The 25,957-nt window shown below is 53.7% G+C and overlaps 1 protein-coding gene across 4 annotated transcripts in view; it reads left to right on the top strand.

Moving 5' to 3' along the window:
• Positions 1 to 24,368, top strand: part of SDCCAG8 (serologically defined colon cancer antigen 8) — a 172,980-nt gene extending 148,612 nt beyond the window's left edge. Inside the window, exons 17-19 of one of the 4 annotated variants that reach the window (XR_001145907.1) lie at positions 19,159 to 19,285; positions 19,752 to 22,672; positions 24,109 to 24,368. Coding sequence is in view for 2 of the 4 variants with exons in the window: in XM_012730926.1 (XP_012586380.1) it covers positions 19,159 to 19,285; positions 19,752 to 19,763 (139 nt within the window). In the remaining 2 variants the exon portion in view is untranslated. Of the gene's footprint in view, positions 1 to 211; positions 764 to 15,258; positions 15,415 to 19,158; positions 19,286 to 19,751; positions 23,077 to 24,108 lie in introns of those variants that run through there. The other 3 variants (XR_001145908.1, XM_012730926.1, XM_012730927.1) reach the window with 3 other exon arrangements.
• Positions 24,369 to 25,957: the final 1,589 nt, after the last annotated feature.

Raw genomic sequence — 25,957 nt, 5'->3', positions numbered from 1 at the left:
ACGGGTGAATTGGTGGTGGGAATCCCATGGGGATTGCAACTGAGATGGAAAAGGCACAAAATGGTGTAAAAATAAACTATTATGTTATTTTTAAAAAAAAGGATTCAGAGTTAAATCATCACTGAAATAGGACAGGGGCTCTTACTTCGGTTATTTGACCCATTGTTTACCTTCCATAGGCTGACTAAATAGGATTCTCTCTTTTTCTTAGAGACATGTAATGGGATTTTTTCTGGAGTGTAACAAGTGACTAGATATGTCCACGCAGATGCTGGCCTGTGGGGAAGTTCTGGTAAGCCCAGGTCTGCTCGGGGCGAGGTACGGTTGACCCAGGCTGCCTCGCTGGCTGTGCTGACGCACTTCCCATGAGAAGCCTGGCCCTGCTCGGTGAGCACAGACAACTTCCAGAGGCTTCTGTGCAGCGCTTGGGCCTGGAGCGCCAAGAACACCAGTGTGAGCATGAGAATATCCAGACCAGTGGGAGTCAGGAGTTTTGCACTTAGGTTTTTAAACAGCATGTATTAGCATCTCTGAATACATGAATAATCGACTGGATTTCCAAAATGCTAGAAGGCCGCTCATTTAGCTATTTGACATGGTGAATTCATCCACCGGATCCTCTGAGGAGAAAAGGAACTTTCTCTCTAAATGTCTTTCTCACAGTATAGTCTTCCTTTTGCCTTCACCTTTTAGTTTTTGCATAACTTAGGCTATCACAGATACTTGTGTTAGTTTTCAGACACTATAATTTATGTGTCTCTGAAATGTAATAAATAGAGCTTTGTCTGGGTTTTGGAAATAATGTTGTTGTTGTTTTTCCCCCAAAACAGCTGTTCATTTGTATTAACAATTTTCTCTATCTCTAAAAAGCAGTATTTCTTTTTTATATATCATCTCATCACCCTTTTCATCGTGTAGGCAGTGTTTAATTATTTAACATTTATTTATTTATGCATACAGAACTCGGGTACAGATCAGAGGTGCAGGGTCAATGAAAGGCTTCACCAGAGACAGAGGTGGGAGCAGAACAGACAGATCGACGAAGCACACTGCTGAGGGGCGCAGCGGGGAGACAGGAGAGGTCTGCCTCGCCGTGTGGGTCACCTCCTAGGTCGGGGATCGAACTCAAGCCTAAGTGGCTGCCACTAGCTTCACAGTACTGTGCTTTAACCCGTTGCACCACCAGGGTTGTTTTTAATATCTGTGTGCACCTTGGTTTAGACGGCCAACCTGACTGTAGGGGCTTCCAGAAGAAAAAAAAAATACAAGTCATTTCATTGCTGCCTATTACAGGTCAGGTCATCACTTCATATAGCTCAGTGAGGCTGGCTAGTCTGACTCATTTTCTACTTATTTGAGGCTGCTGTGGAAAAAAGCATTTAAGCACCAAATGCAGTCTGCGCAAGTTTTTGTCCTTGTCTTTAATTGGCAAAGCAAAGGGTTTTTCTCATTGTGGGTGTCCTAGTTAGTAGCCAGCGGGCAGAAGCTGATGAGGCTCAGGAAATGGTAATAACTTGGTAACTAGCATTGTACACGCACACACAGGGCCACCGGTGTTAAAACTCCCTCTTACTTGGAAGAGATGTCGATGCAGCGAAGCTAAATACACCTTCCCTTGCTGGTAGCCTTCGTCCTCTCCTGCCTACTGACTCGGCCATCACAGAGAGCTCGCTAAGGGTGCGAGTCCTGAACCGGCGTGGCTTGGATTCAAACCTGTCACTTCTGTGCCGTTTAACTGGGGCCAAGTTAAGGCCTGAACTTTCTTGTCTGTAAAACTATGACAGTGGTCTTAGCTATCTCTGAGGGCTCGTAAAGAGGATTGAGTGCGGCACTACCAGAATGTTCAAATTAGTCCCTAGCACAAAGCAAGCGGTCACGAGTATCATCTATGCGGGTTGCTCAAGTGCTCAGCACACTGTGTAACAGGAAGTCAAAGCTTGTGTTATGCTCCAGCAGGCGAAAGTGAAATAGACCCTGGAAAGTACACTCAGATCTGACAGGGGACTTCATGCTACTCACAGCTCCAGCAAAGGTAGAATAAAACGGTATTTTTGCTCCTGTACCACAGACTACTCTAGTTTCTGAAATTAATGAAGGGCAAAGAATTTCAAAATACTTACCTCTGGGGAACCTAGTCTGATTCTCAGGCCTCCACTGTCTTCACAAGCCAGTGAGCAACTGCATTCTGAACAGTCTCAAGAAGCCTCCGAGATGTATGTTCTTCAGGTTGCAAGCTGCGGGAGCACCCAGCACTTCCAGTGCACCGAGTCCCACAGATCACACATCTCCACTCTCAGCCTGTTGTGTGCAGGCCCTCTGCGGCCACTGCTGACCACTGATCAAAATACCCTCTCGGGGCCCTCCCTGGGGGCGCAGCGGGTTAAAGCACTGCACTGAGACACTAAAGCCGCTTCCGCACGAGTTCGATCCCCGCCTGCCCCGGAGGTGACCACAGGGCGCGGCAGACCTCTCCTGACCCGCCCGCTGCTCCCCTCAGCAGTGGACTTCATCAATCTGCCTGTTCTGCTCCCCGCTCTATCTCTGGTGAAGCCTCTCACCCTCCACATCTCTGGCCTGTACCCCAGTTCTGTATAAATAAATAAATCTTTAAAAAAAAAATACCCTCTCAAAGAGTTACAAATTTGGAAGCATTGGCATGATAGCAAAGACTTGCTTGTTTGCAGTCCTGTCCCACCTTTTTAACTGGGTTGAAATCATTGTGAAATTAGTAGCCTAAAAGCTGTGGTGTGGGAGGAAAGATTAGTAGGGGAGCTTGACTTTCGGAAATTAGTGGGACTGGCGTGGGGGAGAGAGGAGGGACGGAGAAAGCCAACCTGAGATTACAGCTCTCTTGTCCTGATGCATCAGAAATAAGAGAGTTCAGGAGAGCGGCTCATGGCATTTTGGGAGAACATTGTCTGACTGAGCACATATGTGTGCCATGAATCCAGATTTTAGCCGCACCCAACCCCACTGCCTCATGTTAACATCTGATGAGCAGCCTCCAAATGTTCGAGCATCCCTAGCAAATAATTGCTTTGGAAGCTTTCTGTTGATAGTTAATTTCGATGGAAAGACAATTATCTTGATCAGAAATTTCTGACAATTTCAGTGATGTTAAATTAGCTTCCAAATATATAATGACAGCTTTGTTGGTGTGTGTTGATAAGTGCAATGCCTTCACAGGCATATGCTGGGCCCTGCCATCTTCTAAAGAACACTGCTTTACTTTTTCTCTATGCAACAGGGGGCACCCAGGATTCGGCCTGCAGGTGAGCACGCAGAAACACACATATCGTGTCTGCACCACGGACCCTGTAGATTTCCGTAGCACATGTGCAAACTGCGTGAGAACAAGGATTTTTGTGCCAGGAAATTACCCTATCACATGCACATAACACTAGGGACATTCCATGAAGGACAATTTGCAGCAGCCAGAGGATCCCTGAAACACTCTCCATACCGTCTTCACTTTAGAGTTATTGTTAAGGAAGCCAAGCATTTAGTAGATAGACTTGTTCCAGATCTGACAGTTCCCACCTTTGTGATACAGGCAAGAAACCGACAGCATCGTTGCGCCTCATTTTCCTTGTCTATAAACTCAATCACAGCAATATCAGTAAGTCTTCCTCAAAGAGTTATAGTTAGGATTAAAACATGGCAGGGAAAGCGCTTAGCACTGTAACTTCGAGTAGAAAGGGCACATACATACTGTCGATAGTTTTTCTGATTTTATTATTGAATATCAATGGCTCATTCATTAGATGGAAAAAACTCTTCCTCCCTTACAGGGCTATTTTCAGAGTTGAGCAAGCTAATGTATAGGAGGCATGTTGTATATATTCTGAAACAAGCCACTGCAAGTAACAGCAATGAGTGTGTTTTCGGTTATTGACCGCTATATCTACTGAGTCATGAGCGCTCTACATAATCACCATAATTCCCACAACACTCCAGCAGGGTAGGTGGTATTATTCATATTGTGAATGAAAAAGGCCTAGAAGAATTTGCTTAGATCATGCGTAAATGTTAACTTCTCTGTTTTATTTTTAATTCAAATACATAGCCACATGCCAAAGCGTTTAAGGGCGTTGTTAGTAATTGTTGTTTCTACAGATAATGGAATCTCTGCTAGCGTGTCATCTCTGAGGAGTATACTGCTCGCGGCATACATTTTATAGGAAAACATGATTTTAATAAAATACACTTAATACATAGACTTATGTGTGTACTCAACCATTAAATTTAGGCTAGAAAAGTAATGCCACAAAGGAGGGACAGACATAGCTACAGTCTCTAAGGCAATGGCATTGTGATTGGAATGCTTTTTTGTTTTTTGTCTCCAACATCAATAATTTTAAGGGCATACTTTTTGAAAGGATAAATTCTGATATTTTTATTATAAATTTCAATGCTTTTTGAGTCGCTCCTCATGCTTTAACATTTCAGTTGCATGAGTTTTCATTTATATTATAGGTGACAAATCAGTGGAATTTATAATTTGCTTCCCTGCCTTCATTCTAACTCTAAGCTGTTGCTTACCAGCTAACAGTAGTCTCCTCAGGCATACATAATGGTGCCGGGCTGATCTAAAGGTACTTTACTGCAGATACATTTCCCTCTTACCTGGAGTCTACGGGGCTGTATGAGCTTTTGAATTAGGCACTCGAGTTGCATGGCTTTGCTTAAATTTATGTCTTGTTTCATTTTTAAAAACATTTGAAGGCACAGTTTCCTCATCTACTAAGTCAGAATAACATCTGTATGGGTGGGCAGGTAAAGGAACATTACGTTTCACATGCTCAGTGTACGACAGATACAGTTTCCCTTCCCACCTTTCCATGACTTAAAAAAAAAGTCTACTTTTATAATGATGGTTTATCTCCTTGGCTATTTGCTCTTCCCAGACATGAAAACCATGTAGGTCATTCAGCACATGGTTTCAAGCAAGTTCACCAGAAGATCAGGCAGTTAGTTTTCCCCGTCTCAATACAAAAGGCCCTGCCCCCAGGGTGGAGTGGACATCCCTGCTGGCCAGTGTGGTCAGGACTCCGATGACAGCCTCACACCCTGCTTTTCGGGATTTTATTCCTGAAAGCAGCCTGCTGGCTTTGCGCATTCACAGTACCTACTGGTTTTAACTTTTAGGTCAGAAGAAATGAATCATTTTCACCTGTGCCTTTTGGACTTCTGGCCTGATCGAATATTATTTAATTCCTCTCCTCTCCCCAGCTGCTCTAAGTTACAAATGGCCAGATTTCAGTCATCAGGAGAGTAGAATGTATTATTTTTTTGCAGCCTGTCTTACTGGGGGCCGGATTCCAAGGAGGCAGCTCGTGTGCTCACAGGCCAGGAGAGCCAGGATTTCAACAGTGTCAACAATCTTTGCTCATCATACCAAAAAAAAAAAAAAAAAAAACCCACAAAAAACTGCGTGTCGGCCGACTCATTAGCATACAGCCGGGCAGTGCTTGCTAACAAAGCAGCCTCCGGTATCTGCTAGTTTCTCGGTTTTTCTGTCTTCCTTGACCAAAAAGGAGACGAGAAAGAGCTTCAGGCAAAGGGTGTGGACTCTGTTCCCTAGCAAGAAAGCAAGGACGCATCCTTGGAGGAAGGAGACCATCCACCCTTTTTTCGTTTTTGTTTTTTTTTCTAATTTTTTTCCTAATCCTGATTTAAATCATTGACAAACAAGCTGCCCTGTTGCCTGAATAATTCCCCAGCGATTCCTTTAATAGTTTTGTGTGGGGCGCTTCAGACGAAATAGCTGTCTCGGCGGAGGGGCACACGCGTGCCCTCCTCTCAGCCTGTCTCTCCAGCCCTCTTTTGTTGGGGGGATGGAGGGAAGAAATGCACAAGCAGATGTGCTGTGAGATCTACAGGCTTCTGCCAGCCATATGGCATCTTAAAGAAAGATGGTTGGAGCGTCTGGATTAGCAAAGAGTCGGGATGGGAAGCCATGTGTCGCGTTGGTACAGACAGTTGTTTGAGCTCCCTCTAAATGGCTTCGGGAGATTGTGTAATGGAACAAATGTTCCTGTGAGCCCAGGACCAGCCTTGCCGCTGCTGGAGAGGCAATCGGCCCTCGGGCGGGTTCCCCCCCCCCCCCAGCATTCTGTATTCTTCTTTTAATGTTCTTCGAACTCTGAGCATTGACTCAGAACTTTCCAACTTGTAATTATGCTCCTGAGCGCGGCCGCCTCCGTGTCTGCCTGAACTCCCCTTTCTCTCTCATCCAGCAATTAATATGCTCTGGTCTCCTGCTCTGTGTCTTCCTGGCTGTCTCTCTGCAGGGGTCCCTGCGAAGCAAACCAACCTCACAAAGCCTGTCTCCGGCAGGTCGCCCAGCCTTGGGGGACATGTATCCGCTCAGCAGACTTTCCAGAAACCCCAGGCACTGGAAAGTCTTTCCTTTCTTAGTGAATTAGCTGAGAGTTTTCTGTGCCCCACGTTTTGAAATACCTGCGGGCTGTGTCCTGTCCCTGTTTTAGACCTGGAGTGCAGTGCGGCATTGAAGAAGAATATTCGCATGTAGCTATGAACGCTGGTCGGGTCACCCAAGCTGTTCAGTCAGAAATCGGCCATCTTAAATTCAGCTGCCTGGGACAAAATGAATTTCACCTGTGCTCAAGTTTCCCGAACAAACGATAAAATAGTAAGTAGGAAGAGACTGAGGCAGATCTTTCAAGTCTCTCCTCATAACCCATCTCTGCACCTTTCAGCTGCCTTCTCAGATAAACAAGTCGCACTCTGCAGTTGTGCCAGGGTCGCTGCACTTGCTTTAACGGGTGCAAAGGTGACGCAAAGGTCCCATCGCCTCCGCAGTGGGACAGAGAACCAGCGTGGAGGCTCCAGGTAGATCGGAAGTCAGGGCTCAGGGAAGGAGAAAGGAGTAAAGTTGGTGTAGAGGGAGAACTGGCTCGGACCAAACCGTCACAGCGGTCTGAGCACCCCAGCTTGCTTGGTGGGAGTGAGGGGCAGAGACACCTGGGAGCAGAGTGCACCGAACAGCTCCGCCTCCTCGAAGCTGGGGTCCCACCTCGCTTCTCACTGGGATCCCAGTTCCGCAGGCCGGAAACGGCAGGGGGGGAACAGAGTTTGCTGTGGCCCACTACGGGCATTCAGATGCCTTTGCTAGTATGGCTTCTATGGAAGGTACTTTGAATATTGAAAATAGAGTCCACTTTACTGTGCTGTGGATGATGCAAAGACCCCCCCGAAATGAGAAGTGAAGCCTAGAACCTGCGTGACTGTAGAACAGGGCAGAGTAGACATCTAAATGTGTTTCCAACTCTCATGGTTTCTGTGGACTTGTGGTTCAAGCAAAAAAAAAAAAAAAAAGATTTTTATGGCTTTTTATTACAAGATCACTTGAGCATCACTTGAGGGTTGTTAACGACATCTTTAATAAATATTTTCTGCCAGGACAGTGTCACTCACTTTGAGCTACGGTACTGCTATATTTTTGTGAATTGGCTGTATTTCTATTTAAAATATGTCTATCTCATAAGCATAGATCAGAAACACACTTCTGTGTTTTCAGAGCCCCTGTCGTGATAAACACATTCGGCAGTATCTCCTTTGTCTTCTGAGTTTAGGATGGGGGTATCTGTGGGGAGCAGATTTTGGTGGCCGCTACCAATGGGAAGTTCCCACTTTAATCCCGGCACCTTCCAAATGCACAGGGTCCCACATTCGTCAGCATTAGAATCTCTCTCAGTAGTGCAATTAAACCATAGCATATTTCCTAACATTCTTAATTAAGACAGTAAGTGGAAAATGTAGATTAACAGAAGTTACTGTTTTTATCAACATATTTTCTCTTTCTTTCCCTCCACCATCACCTCACCCTACCACCACCACCCGCTCCGCTTTAAATGTCTGATGTCAGTTTCGTCCACATGTACATTATGCATATGGCAGGAAGAAACAAAGTAAAAAAAAAAAATCCCTTTTAATTCTGAGCTGCTGGCCTCGCTGCTGCGGCATGCACTGTCTGTTACATGTCGCTTCTTATGAGGCTCATGCTGGGAGTTGCTTTTTAAAGGCAAAATGTTTCTGAAGGAAAAGAGTTCAGGTTGGGCAGATTGTGCTAGAAAAATCTCACTGTCTGAGTGGAATTAATACACTGATTATTCTGTGCAGGCGCAAACTGGCAGTCTGCAAAAGTTCAAGAGTGTCTGGGAGTTGAAATATGGAGGAAAATTCAGGAGAGCGAGCAGGGACAAAAAGAATTGGAAGTAGGCTTAGATCGGAGAGGAAAGGAACTTTGGGAAGAGGGAGAGGGAATTCAAGATGAGCAATTGTGTCAGCAAGCTGCGCTGGCCTAAGGTATTCTGTGGAGTCGGAAGTCCTGTTTTCCATGGCGCAATTTAGGATTGATCATAAAAATCAGTTTGGTTGTTAGACCAGCATGGGAGGAGGGGGCAGGTCAACGCCAGCATCTTTTCACTTTCACTTCTTTAAGCCCCCAAGGTCTTTGCCAGGTTCAATTAAGTCCCATGAAAAGCTTAATCGCTGACAGAAGTGAAAACGGGCTGTAATATTTCTTTGGTCTAGTATCAGTCAAGACTTCTTCAAGGTTTCATTAAATGTGCGTCCTCCCCGGTCCTCAACAATGATTTTTAATTTTTGGCTTACAAATAAGTCATTAACCAGTAAGAAAAGCAAATACAATCATCGCCCAGCCCTTTCCCCCATCCCAGGGGAACCAAACTTTTTTTCTCATCGCTTGTCAGGGGGAAGAAACTGGGACGTGAGCTTGGACTTAATGAAGCTTCCGCTCATCCCCGTCCTTCACCTGCCACCTCGGCTTAATCCCTTTCTGCTGCCAAAGTCCCGAGGCCCCGCGCGCCCCACCCCGTCCCCCCGCGCCCCGCAGCCCGAGGCTCCCCGACTGGCGGGTCGCGGGCGGCCGGGCCGGGCGGCTGCAGGGGGCCGAGCAGTGTGGGGGTCGGGGTGGGGGCCCCAGGCGCGGGCCGGCGTGCGGGGACCCCCTGGGGGCCGGAGCCTGCTCGGCTGCGACTCTGGGATGCCCCTTCCTGCCCCAGGAGAGGGACCGATCCCCTCCGCGGGCAGCCAGAAACCAGCGCCGCGGCTGACTGGGCGCCCTGGCGGCGCCCCTGAGGGCGCAGGGGCTGCCCGCACCCCTCGAAGGCTGGCACGGCGTGGGCCAGGCGAGGCCTGGCAGGCCGAGACCGCCCCTCCCCGCACACCCCGCCCCTGGCCCCCTGAGCCCCGCGCCCGCGCCCCAGTAATGGGCGCCTGGAAACCTGGTTTCTCGCATCCCAAGGACCAAGAAGTGGCGCGCGGAGATGAAATGCTTCGTGTGTTACTTCGCTGCCCGGTTTGTTCTCCAAAGCCGGGCGCCGCTGCCCACGGGGAGTCTTGGTCTCCAAGCAGGTGCGCAGCGGGCAGTGGGCGGCCTGGGGAGCGCCCCGCCCCCACCCCGACCCCTTGCTCTCCGCCTCCCCTAGATCTTGCTTTAGGAAAGGGGTGTTTGCTCTCTGGGGGCATTCACCAGCTCCCCTCAGAGAAGCCCTCCCCCCCAGGCCCGGGGGGCGGGGGGAGACGCCCCTGGGCCTGCCCCCAGCCTCTCCCCTGCTGAGGACAGGTCTTTACACAGAGACGATGGAGTGAAGACAAAGAGAGGGCTACACTTTCCTTTTCCAGAGCAACTTTAACCACGTTCCCTTTCTCCCCGTGATTTTTTGCGTGGGATTTCATGTGATCTACAGGGTATTTTGTTCACTTGTGCGACTTTCTAAGTGGGGTAAGGGCCAGACTGGATCTCTGGGCACTTCTTAAAATGGAACATCTCACACCCCTAACATGAAGCAGTGGGTGCACTGGTTCTACCCCCATCCGCCCCCCTTTGGCGTGGAAGGGACAGGACGCAGCTCTTCTGTTGCTGGGTCCCTAGAAAGCAAAAGAGCACCCAGCAGGCGGGATCACTCTTACTGCCATAGACCCTGTAGCTGGAAGAGTGGTGCCATCCCAATAGCCGAGCGCGCTTGGCCGCGTGGAGTGCAGGAACCCCTTTTACTAAATGATTTATTACTTTCCGCAGAATTCCTTTGGCTGCAGATTTTATTTCTGAGTCACTCTGTTGAGCTCAACTGGCTGCCTTCAGTTACCGTGGCAACCGGCAGATGGGGTTCTTTGACAAGGGTCAGCGGGAGGCTCTGTCTCATGGAAGGGAGGTAAATAAAAAGCTTTGGGCGCTGACCGTTCTGTAGTGGATGGCCAGGAGGAGTTATCGAATTACTTGCATTAAAACCTAATTAAGATGTGTGCCAGTCATGATTGAATCTGGTCCGTGTCTACCACGGGCACACTCTTCCTTGACCACACCTCTGATGGACCACCAATCGGACTATCTCAAGGAAGGATGGACATGAAGGAGATAGAGGGGGACTTCACGACCAGGAGGGCTGTGGACTCTGGAAGCCCGAGGAGGACCTCCTCAGGCCAGAATCTCCCTGAAAGCACCCTCTCCACAGCTGCTAAAGCCTGAGACGGCAGCTGGGCGGGGTGTCTCCTTTAAGACTGTGGCTGCTGTTACGGTAGACAGCCCTCACCCAAAGAAAGCTGGTCTCTTCATTGTTCCAGATTAGAGAGGATTAAACAGACAAACCAAGGAAGGGCGATGGATCCCAGATTAGAGAGGATTAAACAGACAAACCAACGAGGGAGGGAGGGGGCCCCCCCCCCCGGGGTGGGTTGACAACATCGGAATCCGAAAGGTTAGAGAGAGGCATTGGGTCACTTGCTAAAGATACCGTAGCTGATAGACATTGGCTACGTGAGGGCGCCTTCATCCTGAGGAAACAGACATTGAGGCAGGAGAAGGGAGTGAGGTGAAGGCTTCTCCATCAGTTGGTTCAGGAAAAGCAGATACTCCACTCGAGCAATTTGAGAGAATGAAAACTAAAGGAATACCACAAGAACCTAAGTTTTCTTTACCGGAGCTATAAATCCATAGTCACAATAGGTTGTAAATAAATCGATTTTTATGTTATAAATTTTACAGCTGTATTGTGATTATATATGCGTTGCTAGAGTACATATGTAATATGCATATACACGTAGAGAGAGACCGAGGCATAATCAAGAAATCGATGACCAATGGAACCGTACGGGAACTGGGGCAAAGAAGACTGTTGGTATTGTTTGTACTGCGCTGGCAACTTTTTAAAACTTTGACATTATTTCAAATAAATAGCTTTTTGAAAGAGGGGTATTGACGTTGACGTTGAGGTGAGCTGTCGGCTGAGGGGCAGTTCCGGGCTGCTGCTAGCGCTTACCTATGGCGGTCAGCCAGAGGTGGCCTAGATGCGACTCCGCAGAGATTGTGGCTGTCAGCACTTCTGACCCCTCAGCCCGCTGTTGTTTGCACAGTGGGGCTGTGCGCCCCATGACTTCGTTTCTGCTTAAAAAAAAAAAGCCGATTAAAGATAACTGGGATTAAGGCAAGTCATTTCCTAGATTCCTCAGAGGCTAGGATTGCTGACACGTCAGCTCCTGTCCTCGCGGGCCCCACACTCATGGCCAGCCCTCCCAGGGCACCACCGGGGGCCGGTCAGGGGGCACTTCCACCCAGGGTGACAGAGTGGCGCAGCCGGTGCTGCTAAGTGGCACTGGCACCTGCACCTTCACCTTGACAGCATCGGAATTCAGTGGGTCAGATAAATTATTTATTTATCAGTGTGCTGTACTTGTAATCTTTGGAGCGTTTCCAGCGGAAGCTCTCTTTTAAGCGTCGGCTCCCGAGCGCCCGGATGACATTGTGCCGACTGGAAGGGCGGCTAGCGGGCTGCCCTGCCCGGGCAGCCCCAGGGCACGGGCGCAGGCGTGGCCAGCTTCCCCAGCGAGCGGCCTTGGGAGCTCCGGCCTCGCGCCCTCCGGGGCGCCTGGATGCGCTGGGCGTTGGGTGCCGGGCCGAGGCCTCGTGCTGGTCATGCCGGACAGCCGCGGAGTGGAGCTCGGGGACCTGGGCTGCGGTCGGAGCGAGTGGCAGCATTTTGACTCAGCGGCACAAGACCAGTCTGTGATGGAGTGGAGGTTAGAAGGAGCCAGCATGAGACAAAGCTGCTTCTCCTCTCGGAGGAGCGCCAGTTGGGAAGGCGTTAGACTGGGGGTTTTCTGTTCCCCCTCCCCGAGTCTCAGAAAACGAAGCTGAGTCAGCTGTTGCCCCGCGAGTTGCAGGTGTGCCCCTTTCCGTGGGCCTTTGCCTTAAATCTTGTGGGGTTTTTGTTTGTTTGTTGTTGTTTTTGTTTGTTTGTTTTCATCACGGCGTAGAAATCAGGCCTTCCAGGGAGAGCACTGGGTGTGGAGTCAGTGACGGCTCCGTCACTTGGACTCCCTGGGCTCAAGGGCACCGTCATGGACCGGGCTGGAGCGCCCCGCAGCTGTTACAGTCTTCCGAAGAGTAGGGTTTCCCCAGAGCGTCTTCACTGCACCTCCACAGCCCACTGCATCTCTGCAGGCAGGCAAGAGGGGACTCTGAGAGAATGAAAAGTGGCAGGAAGTACAGGAAGCACTTTACCTTGATCGAAAGGGTAAATGGCCCCGGCACCCAGATTGCACGAGCCTTTGCATGAATTGCGCTATTGGAATCACTGGCGAATAGGGTGAATTTGGGCAAAGGAAATTTAAAGGACAAACCAGCCTCTGAAACGGCCTGAATTTTCTAAGCGAGAATAACTGGTTAAAATATGTCCCAGGGCCCTGGGTGCATGGCTTTTTCTGTGTGAGCACATCAGTGAGACGGAATGATGTAAAATTCAGCCATTGTCAAGTATGACAACGAAATGCACAGCTTTAAACCAAGAGGAACGACTCCCCCAAATTAATTATTTAGAGCTTGATTGGGGTAATGAGGTTTGCAAAACGTCACCTTGGGCAAGCAGCACATGATGTGAGTAGGTGTCTCCAGTATTTGAAGACAGGAACATGGTACAATTCTGTGAAGTCATAACGTGGTAGAAGTTTGGAGCTGGAAGAGAACTTAGTCATCTTCTAACCCACAGACTAGCAGATGTTTTCTCTGAAGGGTTAAGCACTAACTATTTCAGGCTTAGCAGCCCAGGTCTTTATTATAGCAGCTCAGCTCTGCCGGAGCAGTGAGAAGCCACCACAGGCACGGTGTGAACGCGTGAGCTTGGTTGTGTTCAGTCAAAGTTTGTTTGGGGGCCCTGGAATTTTAATTTCATATCATTTTCATGTCACAAAATAATATTTTTTTAGTTTTTTTAAAGTTGATCGTTTCAGAATATTTTTATATTTATTTATGCAAACAGAACCAGGGTGCAAGCCAGAGGTGTGTGGGGGTGACAGGATTCACCAGAGACAGAGTGAGGAGCAGTTTGATGAGATACACTGCTGAGGGGAGCAGCGGGGAGACAGGAGAGGTCTGCTGCGCCCTGGGGGTCCCTCCCTGGCCGGGGATTGAACTCTTGCTGCAGGGGCTGCAGACAGCTTCCTAGTGCTGCGCTCTAACCCTTTGTGCCACCAGGGAGAGCCCATTCTGTGTTTTATTGCAGGAGCAGTGGCACACAGCACTGCTTATAATTCAGAGACGCAGGCTCACACTTCAGACAGACGTCACCACGCCTCCCCCACGCCAAGGCGCCCAGAGCCCACTGCTGCCGTCCAGAGGACTGGACACTACAGGCCACATCCAGCGAAACCCACAGACCATTTCTTTACCATCTGCAAACCGAGCTGAGAGAAATCAGTCAGAAGGACAAAGACACACAAGGGATTTCACCTGTACGCAATACTGAGGAACAAACCAGGGTCAGGTCAACCAAGCCAAATCCTAGAAATCGGACGGCAGAACTGAGGCCGCCAGGTGGAAGGGCCACCGAGAGGACCCGGGGCGCCTTGGGGCGGGGAGGCGTGGTGACGTCCGTGTGAAGTGTGAGTCTGCTCCTCTGACTTACAGCGGTACTGTGCGCCACTGCTCCTGCCATGAAAAGTAGAACGGCCTCCCTGGGGGACCGAGATTCGAAGGGGCCCCTCGAAGGGACCCCAGGATTGCTGCACCCTTAAAGCCAACACAGAGCTTTCATTTCAAGAGTCGGCTATTTTAGTCATCAGAACTAGGGCTCAACTAAAGAAAAAATTCTCCAGAAGAGCTCGCTTTGTGTATGTGATTAATATTGTGAGTTAGAGCATACTGTTGTGAAACTTGAGAAGTCATTGGAATTATCCAGACAGCTGTTAAAGCCTATCCTGCAGGCGGGGGGACACCCACTACAAGTAGTTTGTGGTCAGATTGAGAACCCACAGCGCCTGTTTCCAGCCTAGAGTTCCACCTCCTCTGAGGTTCTTGGACTAAATGGTAGAACCCAGCAACATCCCCAAAACGATGTAATTTGTACGTTTCGCTCATTCAAGGACAACATCAATACATATTAATGCGCGTTAACCATCGTGCTTACACCGCAGACGAATTACAGCTCTTCTCTTTTTACAAAGTGTTCTTTCACAAGGGGGGCACCCACTCTGAGACACGCACCCCGTGCACTTTCAGCCCTGGCACTTTGCCAAGTGTTGCAGTTGGGAGCTGAAGAAGAGCCAGTTCCTGTGTTTGGAACTTTCATGGTCCCGGCCCTCCCTGGGGGCGCAGCGGGTTAAAGCGCAGCACTGAGAAGCTAAAGCCACTGCAGCACGAGTTCGATCCCCAACCCGAGGTGACCCACAGGGCGCGGCAGACCTCTCCTGACCCGCCCGCTGCTCCCCTCAGCAGTGGACTTCGTCGATCTGCCTGTTCTGCTCCCCGCTCTGTCTCTGGGGAAGCCTCTCACCGCCCCTGAGCCTCTGGCCTGTGCCCCAGCTCTGTATGCACAAATAAATCTTTTAAACACACACACACACCCACACAAAACACATTCGTGGGGTAAGGAGGGGTCAGGCCTGGGGAAAACGCAGAGGGGCGGCCCTGGGTGCTGGTACCAGGTTCGAGAGTGTTCTTTTGATTATTACACCTCACAGCATTTATAAGCCGCATATACTTGGTATGTATCACATACAACATAAAAAATTTAAATATATGTATTCGCTTGCTTTCACAGTATTCATAGCAAACGAGTGTCTGAAGCACAGGACCAGAGCTGGCAGCTTGCACGGCTTCTGTTTCGCATAAGATATTTCCCCAGCCCACTCAGCTCTAAAGTTGTTTTGTATTTCACCACTTGCTCCATCTTATCTTGAAGCCTTGCATCTTTAAAAAGAAATGTTGGTTCTGATCAGGCACGCTGGGTGTGGTGCGAGGATCGCTGTTGGACCAATAGAGCCATTGCCTGCGCAACAGATCAGATCCTGTTAATTTTGTCTGCGCCTCGAGTGGTGGAGCCCGGCTCGCTTGCTCCCATGGTGACTGCTGCCCCCACGTGCCTGTAGTTCCTGGTGAGCCTTTGCACAGGTGGACGTGTACCCCAGCGGCTCTTTTTCCCCGGAGAAGCCCCAGTTCTGCCTGAGCATGCTGACGGTGCTCCAGCAGATTCTAAGGCCTCAGAACAGCGCGCCCCGCCTGGGGGGGCTGGCATTGCCCTCCTCAGGGCCACCTGCCCCAGCTGTGTTCTGTGGAGGCAGGAGAGCACCTTCTTCCTGGCCTTCTGCCCAGAGTGCCCCTGCCTGGGAAGCTCGGCTCCCTTCTCCTTGAGAAGCGCCTCCCTCCTCCAGGGCCTCCCGCCCCTCAGCTCAAGCCTCTCAGCCCCCAGGAGACCCCTCTGCAGACAGCCTCTTCCTCGGCCCTGGACCGAGACTCCGGACCGGCCTGGCCACTGCGCTGCCCAGTCCTGCGAAGCGCAGGTTTTCTCCAGCTCCTGGTTCTCCTACTTCCCGGTGCCCATGCCAGTGTCCCGATGGCTCCGGCCTGTCATGTCCGGCCCCCAGCCCCTGGCCTGGCGGGAGGCGCTCGGCCTGTAAGGTGAGGGCCCCCCGGGGGAGCCTTGCCCGTCTGCGGCCTGTGCCCTCAGCAGGTTTGGCCATTCGGCGGGAGATCTGCCGGGACCTGCCCAGGCCCACACGGACACCGCTCAGTGCTCGGTGCGTAGACGGGGCCCCGAGGGCCATCGCCTGGGAGGTGGCCCGGAACTGCCACCCAGGGCTGTGTCCGCCACCCTGTCCTTGGTCAGGGCGGCGCGCGGCTCCCTGGGCCCAGCGGTGGGGGCCTGTGAGCCCGCAGCTTCGGGCTGAGCCTCACGGCCCACAGCCCCCGGCCGGACGGCACCCTCCTGGCCCGCCCCGGTGCGGGAAGGCCCAGCCTGGCCCCTGCCGGACCACCCCCTCTGGCGCCCCCAGCCGCTAGCAGAGGGACCTGTCTGTGTCGCCCTGAACGTGGGCTCACACTGACTCCTGCCCGGGCACCGTGCTGAGCACCCCAGAGTTAGTGAGGTGACGGCCCTCAGCTCAGCAGCTGACTGCGGACAGCTCTCCACAGACCCCTCGGCCCGGGCCGGCGTCGCCCACTGGCCTCTGCCCGGTCTCCGTGCGGTGGACCTGTCCGCGGGACCCTTCTGCGGGAGGGCCCGTCTGTAAGCTTTGATCCCCCGGCCTCGGGGGCTCTCGGCACGGAGCGGCAAGCCGGGTGTCCCTGTCGGCGGTGCTCAGTGAAACGGGAGCGTGGGCGGCCGACGGGACGAGAGCAGCCCCGCCACGGGGAGCAAGGCGTGGTGCGTGTCAGCAGGACACCCCAAAGCCGCTCGCTGGGGTGACGGAACACCCACGAACAGCCTGTGGGCTGGGCTGGCCCGGGGTCGCGGAAGGCTGTTCCCAAATTAACGGGAGAAAACCCGTCTCCCCTATTTGCTCTTCGAAACGGGTGTGGAAGAGCTGCTGTGCTTCCTGCAGTCGGTGGGGTGTGTCTTGCGTTACTGTCGGTGATTGACCTCGTCCTCCTGAGGGAGGCAGAACAGGGCCGGCTGTGACGGGACGGGGAGCTGAGGGGAGCAAAGCACTCCCGAGGGAGGCGCTGGAGGGCCAGGGCGGTTCAGCCTGAGAGTCGCCGCCAGCCGCCCTCGGGGACGGCTGCGGGCGTCTTTGCCTCGGCGCTGCCCTCGGCCGGCCCAGTGGGCTGGGGCCGGTGCTCCCGGTAGCTGCCGCAGGGCTGAGGCCCACAGTGCGCAGAAGGCCACCGCAGCCTCACCCCGGCTCTGAGGGTGGCGGCCGGGCCTGGCGCGGGGGCGGCCCGGAGCGCGGCCGTGAGGCTGCCCTGTGCTCTGGGCCAGCGCCCGCTCCTCCAGGAGCCCAGAACAGCCCGAGCCAGTGCACAGCACCGCGGTCCTGGGCCCCGAAGCTCAGGGCAGCAGCCACGAAGGGCCGCTCCCGGCCACTTGTCGCTCCCAGCCGCCTGGCCGACTGTCCCGGCTTGGGCTCCGCCTGTTTGCGGCCGCTGCAGTCAGGTTCCGGCCTCAGGGCCAGCGGCTCTCCGCTGCCCCCCGGTTGGGAGGAAGACCACTGGCCGCTGATTTAAGTATCAAAGCGCTGGAATCGCCTGCCTTGCAAGGATAAAGGTTACCGGCTCTGAATTCTCAGTCCGCTCCAGAGTGGACAGCAGAGCAGGTCTGCAGACAGGGCTGCCTTTGCAGCAGCGGCCAGAGTCCTGGCGGGGCTTCCCTGAGGCCGCCGGCTGCTCCCCCGAAGACGCAGGCAAGCTGCTGCCCGGTGTGTCCCTCCGGGGTGGTGCTGAGTCTGTCCCCGGGTGGCGGGTGGCGGGTGGCTGTGGGGGCAGGTTGGACGCGGTTGACGCCTCCCAAGCCCGGGAAACCCGAAGCCGGGGGAGGCTCAGTTCAGCCGCATCCTGGTCCCAGGCAGCAGCCCCGAACCGCCGAGACACGAGGGAGCTACGTGGCCTCTGCCGTCGGGCCCTGGCCGCTCCGCTCTCTCAAGTGGGTGGGAGCTGCCGGCCGGTGGGGCTGCGCCTCTGGCCCGCGCCCGTCTGGGTCTGTGTGGACCGGGTCTGTGTCCACTCAGCGGGTCCTCCCGCGTCCTCCCCCTGCCCCCTTATATGCGGGTGTGACTGAGCTGGGACCTGAGGCTGGGGCAGGGGGGCGCGAGGCCTGCACAGCGCCTCCTGGAAGCTGAACCAAGTTGCCCGTGAATCGGGCCCAGGCCGGGAAGGGCCGGGCCTGCGGGGCGGGGGTGGGGCTGCCCCCCCAGATGCGGCTCTCCGAGCTCAGACATCGCTGGGTTTCCTAAAATGTGGTTTCCGAGTCACCAGCGGCTTGATGATCGTGGGTAAAGGATCGGCCGACCGCGCATCCCGAACCTCTGCCCCGGTGGAAGCTCAGTGTGCCCACAGGAAGCACGACTGCAGCGAGCTAGACCCGAGGGCGGGCGGCCTGAGGCCGGGGCCCAGGGCCGTGTCAGGGGTCTCTGGCTTGGCTCCGGACTGCGGCCTGAGTCTGAAGTGCATCTCGGCTTCCAAAGTCCTTTTCCCGTTGTTGCTGAATACATGTTGGTGTCACATGGCGCTCTCGGTGGTGAGGCCCGTGAGGAAGGTGCGTGAGACGGCCAGCCTCTTCCCAGGCCGCTCTGGGTGGTTGCTGAGCGCTCATGAATCCCGGGCTCACATTTCCACAGCGAGCGTGCCGCTGTCTGTGGACAAACGAGGATAATGGCCTGAGTGAATTAGCGAGTCTGCAGAGGGGAGCCATCAGCAGAATGATAAATTTAGGATCTCTGAAGACATCTGGTCAGCCACGCCGGTGCCGGGGCTTGTGATTGACTGGGTGATTAATAATGGAAGCCCTTAGCTCACGGTTTCCATCTCCCTCGCCCACTTCCCCAGCCAGGGCCGTCTGCTGCAGCCTGGGGGCTGCTTCCAGATGGGGCCTGTGGGCCCCTCATCTTCGGCCTCTGTGAGTTTAAAGTTTCGGTTTTTCTCTTTCGTGTCCAACTCGTCTGTGCTCTCTGACAGCTCGTCGACCTTTTCACATTTGCTGTAGTCCGCGCATCCGATGCCACCCACGGGCCCAGGGCCTGCGGGGTCTCGCCTCTGTGCCCTCCTGGACCCCAGCTCGCCCCTCAGGCAGGAGCGCCCCTCAAACACACAGAGCAGAGGGGCCAAGTCGGCTCTGTCCCCTGCGCTCCGCAGCCGGCACGCCCAGCCTCGGACCCGGCTCTGATCTGTGCTGGCTTTCTCTCCAGGCTAAAGCAGCTGGACAGGCACAGCCAGGCCGCAGCCCAGCAGCTGGTGCAGCTCCTCAACAAGCAGAACCAGCTCCTGCTGGAGGGACAGAGCTTGTCGGAAGAGGCGGGACATCCGAGCCCCCAGGTACCGTGCCGCAGCCGGCGGGGTCCTCGGGCCGCCTCGACCTGCAGCGGACCCCGGGGGCTGCACGGCACAGGCATCACCTGCCGGTCTGCAGACCCCCGAGAAGCGAAGTCAGATTCCTGTGGGAGAACGGGCCGGTGACTCATCGGCCACGTGGCGGGAAGAGCTGCACCACACGGGCCCCGGGGGGGGGAGGCAGGAGGAGGCGCCCGCGGAGCTGGGGAGGTTCACTGGAAGGTCCTCTTTGAAGCCCCCTGGAGGGGGTGTGTCCTCCCAACTGTCCGAGGAAACAGGCGCTTCCATAGAGAAGTGACTGCGAGCAAGCTGAAGGGGGTCTGGCCTGCATCCCTCGCGAGGCCCCGAGGTGCCCTTGGAGGGTCTTGTGCTGTAGGTGACTGCCAGAGCTCTGCACTCTCTCACCCCTGAATAGGGCTGCAAGGTTGAGCTCATTGTTTCCATCTTTCAGGTGGGAAACTGAAGCGCAGAGTCCAGCCAGCAGGGCCGCGGGAGTGGAACAGTCTCCATCGCCCAGCTCCCACGGGCATGACCAGGGGACAGACGGCACCAAGGCTGGCATGCGGATGAAGGCCTCTTCCCCTGAGTGCTCCCGCTTCTGTCAGAGCGGCTGAACCTTTTACCCATCAAGCAACTTGCTAGAATGCGGTGGCTGATGGGCTGACCGGCCTCACGGTCGGTGAGGGTCACCCAAGGCGGCCCGCAAGCTCCTGGAGACGTCACCCATGACGCGCTTGGAAGGATTCATTTGAGCGTGGAAACGAGGAGAAATGGCCTCTCCCTCTCCTTTCACACAGCTCTCGGCTGAGCGGTCCTCAGAGTGGTTTTGCCCTCCCCCCCTCCAATAGTACGCGAGCCCCGGGGTGCCAGGCCGAGTGCGGGTCCCATCGGGCCCTGGGTGCTGGGCAGCAAATAAAAGGAGCCTGGACTCTGAGACGGCCCACGCAGCCCGGCCGCACTGGGCTGGTCCAGGAGTCGGCCTTGGCACCTGCTGAGTCCTGGTGACCTGAAGTCTGAGAACCTTTGATGTCTCTGACAGTAGAAAGGCCAGAGAATGAGTCCGAGGCCGACAGTCGGGGGTCTCTCCACAGGCTCCGTGTGTCCATCTGCAGGACGGGGCAACCCGCCAACTCGCAGGAGCTCAGTGCACGTGTCGGGCGCCTCTGGGAGGCCCAGCGCGGTAGCTGACGCAGCGCATTTCATTCCCTCTCCTCCCCAACCTGAGAGTCCCGGGGAGAAGTGCAGGGAAGGAGAGGCCCGCGGGGTCAGCGGTGCCCGGCCACTTTGCCCACGCTGTTCGCCCCTCCGTCTCTCCTCCTCGAGCTCCAAGCACGTGGCCGTTTTCCCTCTCCTCCGGCCCCTGTCCCGGTTGTGTGGGCTCCGCCTTGATCTCCCCATCTGTCTGCCGCACAGCACACTCGGATCCTAACACCGACCGTCGATGCTAGAAATGTCTTCCAGGGTTTTCAAAACCTGATAATTGCCAAATGGATTCCAAAGTTTTCATGCATTTAAAACAAAACCAAATCTAGAAAAAAAACCTCAGAAAAATGAGTCTTTTTTCCCTCGCCTGAAGCAACAAAGTTTGACCATCCTGTGCTAGCTGATACTGGCCCACCTGGCTCCTCTCTAAAGGGGCCCTTCAGATGCAGGCTTTCCATCTGGAGTTCTTTTCACATGAACGCCACAAAAGGAATTTGGTGCAGGGAATGAGGGAGTGTTGGCTTTTAGAAGCGAATGCCAGTGTTCACAGAGCTTGCAGCCATCCCCGTGGGGATCCGAGTGTCCCAGACTGAAGGCTCTTTCCTTCCCTGTGACGCTGCCCTAGAGAGTTCTGTGTCTGCCAGCGTCCGTGGCCGGTCAGGAGAACTGTGAGGTGCGCTGCAGTGAGCCCTTGCTGCTTACTCCCTGTCCCTGCAGGTGTTTCCTGGACCCCGTGTTCTGGGGGTTCTGGATCTGTAGTCACGTGTACTGTTTTCCTGGAGAGAGTCCTCTGTTTCTTCTGTGCTTGAGGGATGGTTTAGCTCAAGACAGCCATTTCTCAGCCCATCTGAATCACACACAATAACTTAATTTTGCGTCTCAAACTCTCCCAGGCCCCCAGAGGAGAATGGGTATTTCCTAGGCTGGGCAGCTGACCTTAGTCAAAGCTGCCTTTCTTGGCTATGCACCTGTGTGCCCGGCCTGGCGTCCCGAAGCAGGGGGTGGCCTGTGGCCTTTGACAGCAAACAAGAAGACTCTATTACTCTAAATCATCCCTGCTTAAATTCTGAAATGTGTACAGCAACATGTCTGGCAGAGGGAGCCGGTCATAGTCTTAATCATGCCACGGTGACATTTTTGGCCACGGGAATTCCCATCTTCCCCTGAAACGATGCTGTGTGCTGCGAGCCAGGCTGGCGAGAGCCGGGAGGCCTGCAGCTGGCCGGGTGGGCGAGCCTCAGGACGCTGAGCGCGTGGCTTCTGGTTGACTGCTCTGAGTTTACAGCTGACTAGAAACAACGGTTTTATTAACCTTCTGCGTCTTCTGGGGGGAACAGGAAAGCAAGAAGATGGCTTAAAATCTCATGACGTGGCTAGAACTTGTGGCAAGTAGGGGCATGGGAGCGCCAGCCGGCCAGCTCAAGCACAGCTTCCCGCCCTTCTCCATCCTCACCCCAGGGGTGTCCGCTGGGGGCGGGCTCCAGGGCTCTGACGCTTCTGCAGAGGTGGGCCGTGGCCGACAGGGGACCGGTGCGGGGACCGAGCCTCTGGTTGGTAACTTGGGCCCCCGAGGAGACTGGGTGGGGGGCGGCCGCCCGGTGCCAGCGCACCAAGCTGGCCAGGAAAGAGGGTGCCAGCAGGTGAGGGAACCCCAGTCTTCTCTGAGAGCTGGGAAAGGAGATGGTGGGTGGGCCCACGGGAGGCTCTTTCTACATCAGGATTATTTCGCTTAGATATTTATTTGGGGGTGAGTGTGGTCTCCGCTGCTGTCTGTTTTCTGGCTGCTTCTTCCAACAGCCGGATTCCATCGTCAGTGTCGGGGGGGGGGTGGTTCTTTTTAGTCCCTTCAGACGAATCACTGTTACAGTTTTGAAAACCCTATCGGCGACTGATTTATCAGTGGTTAATCATTTGGCCCTATGACTTTTGAGCATTCTTGGCAGAAAAATTTCTTTCTAATTTGATTTAAACTTGTGCATGGATCCAGCAGCCATATGTGATTATATTCAGGAACACGGACATTATCTCATTACGCCAAAGGCCTCGTGGAAGAGAGCTGAAAACACACCCGAGAAACAGAGACAGAAGATGGCAGGCGCGGGAGAGGCCTGGTGGTGGCCGGGAGCCGTCCAGGAAGAGACGCGTCGCCCCTCAGCCCCGCCAGCACAGGTGCGCACACCTGCGGGAGAGACGCGGGCTGCCCGGCGCGCCTGGAGCTGCTCGCTGCCACGGGGCGCCCTTCCCCGAGCCCCAGGGGTGCTGCCCAGCTGACACAGTGGTTCTGGGGAGTCAGCTACCTGCGAAACAGATGGCCCTTGAATAGAACAGCAAATACACGGAATAAAATAAATTAGAAAGCCTCCTCCTTCACCAAGATTTTTTGGAAAGGATTCTAAATAGATGAAAACAAACAATTTGATTTCAACCAAATTGTTGTTTTTTTGTTTTTATCCTGATTTTCACCCGAATTGTCAGTCTCAAAAATAAACACTGATACATTCCCAGAAAATATTTTTCAAATAAAAACTGACTCTGTTAAAGTTTGCCCTGATTCTTTCAAAACTGTGTATAAGACACTGTCAACCAAAGTGACTTGCATATTTTTTTAAATAAACTTGAACATATGCAGCTAAAATGTCATTAACTCCCTGCTGCCGGGGTGTTTTTAAGGACTGACATAAGACCCCGGCGCTGCGTTCCAGGCGGAAGGGCCTTCGGGCCCTCGTATAGCTCCACCAAGCCGCCCCCCGAAAGCGTGGCTTTAACTTTGTGTCTTTCACTGGAGGCCCTGGGCGTAATTAATATTGAGAAGCACAGAAAGCTTCATTTACGCTAGACCTGCTCTTCCCTTCACAGTTCACTTTGTCCAAGAGTGAAGCATTTCAGAATAAGACTCATGGAAGAAAAATAAATTGAATTTTCTGTTGCTTCAGATACACTTACTCCACTTGTACTTCCCGAGTCAGACATTACATTTTGCGATCTAAATTCACAATCAAGATTTTAAAGGGAGCTAAATATTTTAATCCAATTAGACAAGTGAACAAAACACTGAATATTACATGCAGTGTAGATAAGTGGTTCTTGACTTTAAAAGACTGTAATTCCGTCACATTACAACCCCAAATGTCAGTGTTGTCTTTATTTTTAACGCTTTCAAACATGAGGCAGCCAGAGGCTCCACTCTCTGCTGTTGGTGACACTGTCTGTCCTCTGGGAATTCTTAAACTCTATTTACCATGGAAACATGGTTCATGGGAAACACAGACACCTACCCACGTGCAGGGGAAGCGCTTGTGACTCTGGGGTAGGAGACAGCTGGGAGATCACCGAGTCAGGCTCCCAGGAGCAGGGAGGCGCCCTTGGGCTCGCGCTCAGCAGACCCCACAGCCGCCGCAGCCTGGGGCCAGCGTGGCCTCCAGCTCCTCCCGGGCCCCCACCCCTCCCGGCTCCCCAAGGCCACAAGTGTCAAGTCCTGACCAAGGTGCTGTTTCCCAGAAAGCCAAGGAATCCTCTTCCCCACTTCCGCTCCCGCCCTCTGCCTTTTCGTTCTGTGACTTCTACAGTTGTTTTTGTTTTTTTTTTAATTTTCTTTTTCTGCACAGGGAAGAAAGTCAGATCTTCTTATCAGACGGGTCTATGGAAAAACGGGCTTCGAACTCGGATGGCCCGAGAGCTTTCACTAGGGCAGAGACCCAACCTGCCTGTCTAGAGAGCATGAACCCTGGGTCTGCACGACGTGGCCATGAACTCTGCTCTGCGCTGCAGCTGCCCTCGGCCAGATTCTGAGAGAGGCCTGGGGATCAGGCAGCCTGAGGCTCAGCTACAGCTCAGGCATTTGCTCTGCGAAGGCAGAGTGAGGCAGGGAGCGTGACTGTGGCCTGGAAAAGGACTGCGCCCCCCCCCCCCCCAAGAGGCCCTCATTCCTGCCCGAAGGTCAGAGTTGGTGAGGGCACTTTCCTCTGGAACAATCTGCTGATCATCATAGTCCCCATGACTTGTTTATTGACTTTCAAATCCGACTTCCACTTAGTTTCACAAATATCAAGCTCGGTGACTAAGCTGCTTGGACAGTGTTAAAGGCCCTGGACTCTGAAGTCAAACTGCCGAGCTTCAAGTCTCAGCTTTGTCTTACATTTGTTCTATATTTTTTATTTTTTTAGCTTTTGTGACACACTGTTTCTGGCTTAAAAACAAAATAAGGTCCTCCCTGGTGGCACAACGGCTCAGGATGTAACACTGCAAGCCGGCCGCAGCCGCTTCGGTGCGAGTTCTATCCCTTGCCCGGGAGCTGACCCACATGGCGCGGCAGACCTCTCCTGACCCGCCCGCTGCTCCCCTCAGCAGTGGACTCAGTAGATCTGCCTGTTCTGCTCCCCGCTCTGTCTCTGGGGAATCCCTGCGCCTCTGACCGGCACTTCAGTTCTGTGTGCGTAAATACATAAATTAAAAACAAAAGATTCTTTTAAAATAAAATAATAATAATAAACAGCCACCCCCGCCCCAAGCTTCCTGCTCCCACCTCCCCCAGAGCTGGGCACAGGTGGCTGGAGAGCAGCCTTGGCACTGACACCACCTTGGGCTTGAAAGGGATGCTCCGAACAGCCAGCTAGCACCTTTTTGTACACACAGAACAATGAGACGGGGAAATGAAGTCAACAGGACAGGGAGGTAAGTGGGCAGCGAAGTGGACTCGCAAGGAGATGCCCATTCTGTGGTGACCGTGGGCAGAAGGCCGGGGTCCATGCCCGTAGGCCAGGAGGCTCCGCGCCTCGGGCAGGGCGGGAAGCCGCACGCAGACCACACTAGGGGACAGGGCCCGGACTCCCCACCATGGCGGGCAGGGGAGAGCCAGTGAGGCGGGACTGGCGGGTTCCCTGGCACTCTGTCAGCTGAGGGGCATTTTGAAATGCCCCAGGCGGATGTGGGGGCGGCTCTTGCCCTTTCTGGTTAACAGACAGATGCTTTCTCGCCAGAAGCCCAGGAACAGGACCGTGGGCACACAGACAGAAAACGTGTGTGCGACCCAGACCGCAAGTCGGGCGTCCGTTTGGGAGGGTGGTCAGAGGAGAGAGGCCTAGCACCAAACACAAACGGTCCGGCGCAGGCGCACCCCTGTGAGCAGGCCCGAGGGAGTCTGGCGTCCCGCGCAGGCACAGAGCAAACGGAACGTCTGTGAACCCCGCAGAGCGGTTGCCGGGGAACAGTTCAGAAACTCGGTTTTCTTTTTCAAACTCTGAATTTGAATCACACTTCAGAAATAAATTAGCCACAAAAGTCAGGGTTTGTGAGAGAAGGTTCTGTCAGGATTTAACACGAGAACAAAGGAAACGGGTGAGGACGGCAGGCTGGTAGCGCCCGAGGTGGGGAGCCGCGTCAGCCTCTGCGGTGTGGCCACGCCGGCCGCCGGAGGACCCCGCAAGGGGCCTGGGCGACAAGCTGAGGGGCCGAGGC

The sequence above is a fragment of the Condylura cristata genome, unplaced genomic scaffold (genome assembly GCF_000260355.1).
Source record: "Condylura cristata isolate star-nosed mole 26May11 unplaced genomic scaffold, ConCri1.0 scaffold00029, whole genome shotgun sequence".
In the NCBI taxonomy this organism is placed as follows: domain Eukaryota; kingdom Metazoa; phylum Chordata; class Mammalia; order Eulipotyphla; family Talpidae; genus Condylura; species Condylura cristata.
Note: the sequence above shows the minus strand (reverse complement) of the source record. Positions and strands in the feature narration are given on the sequence as shown.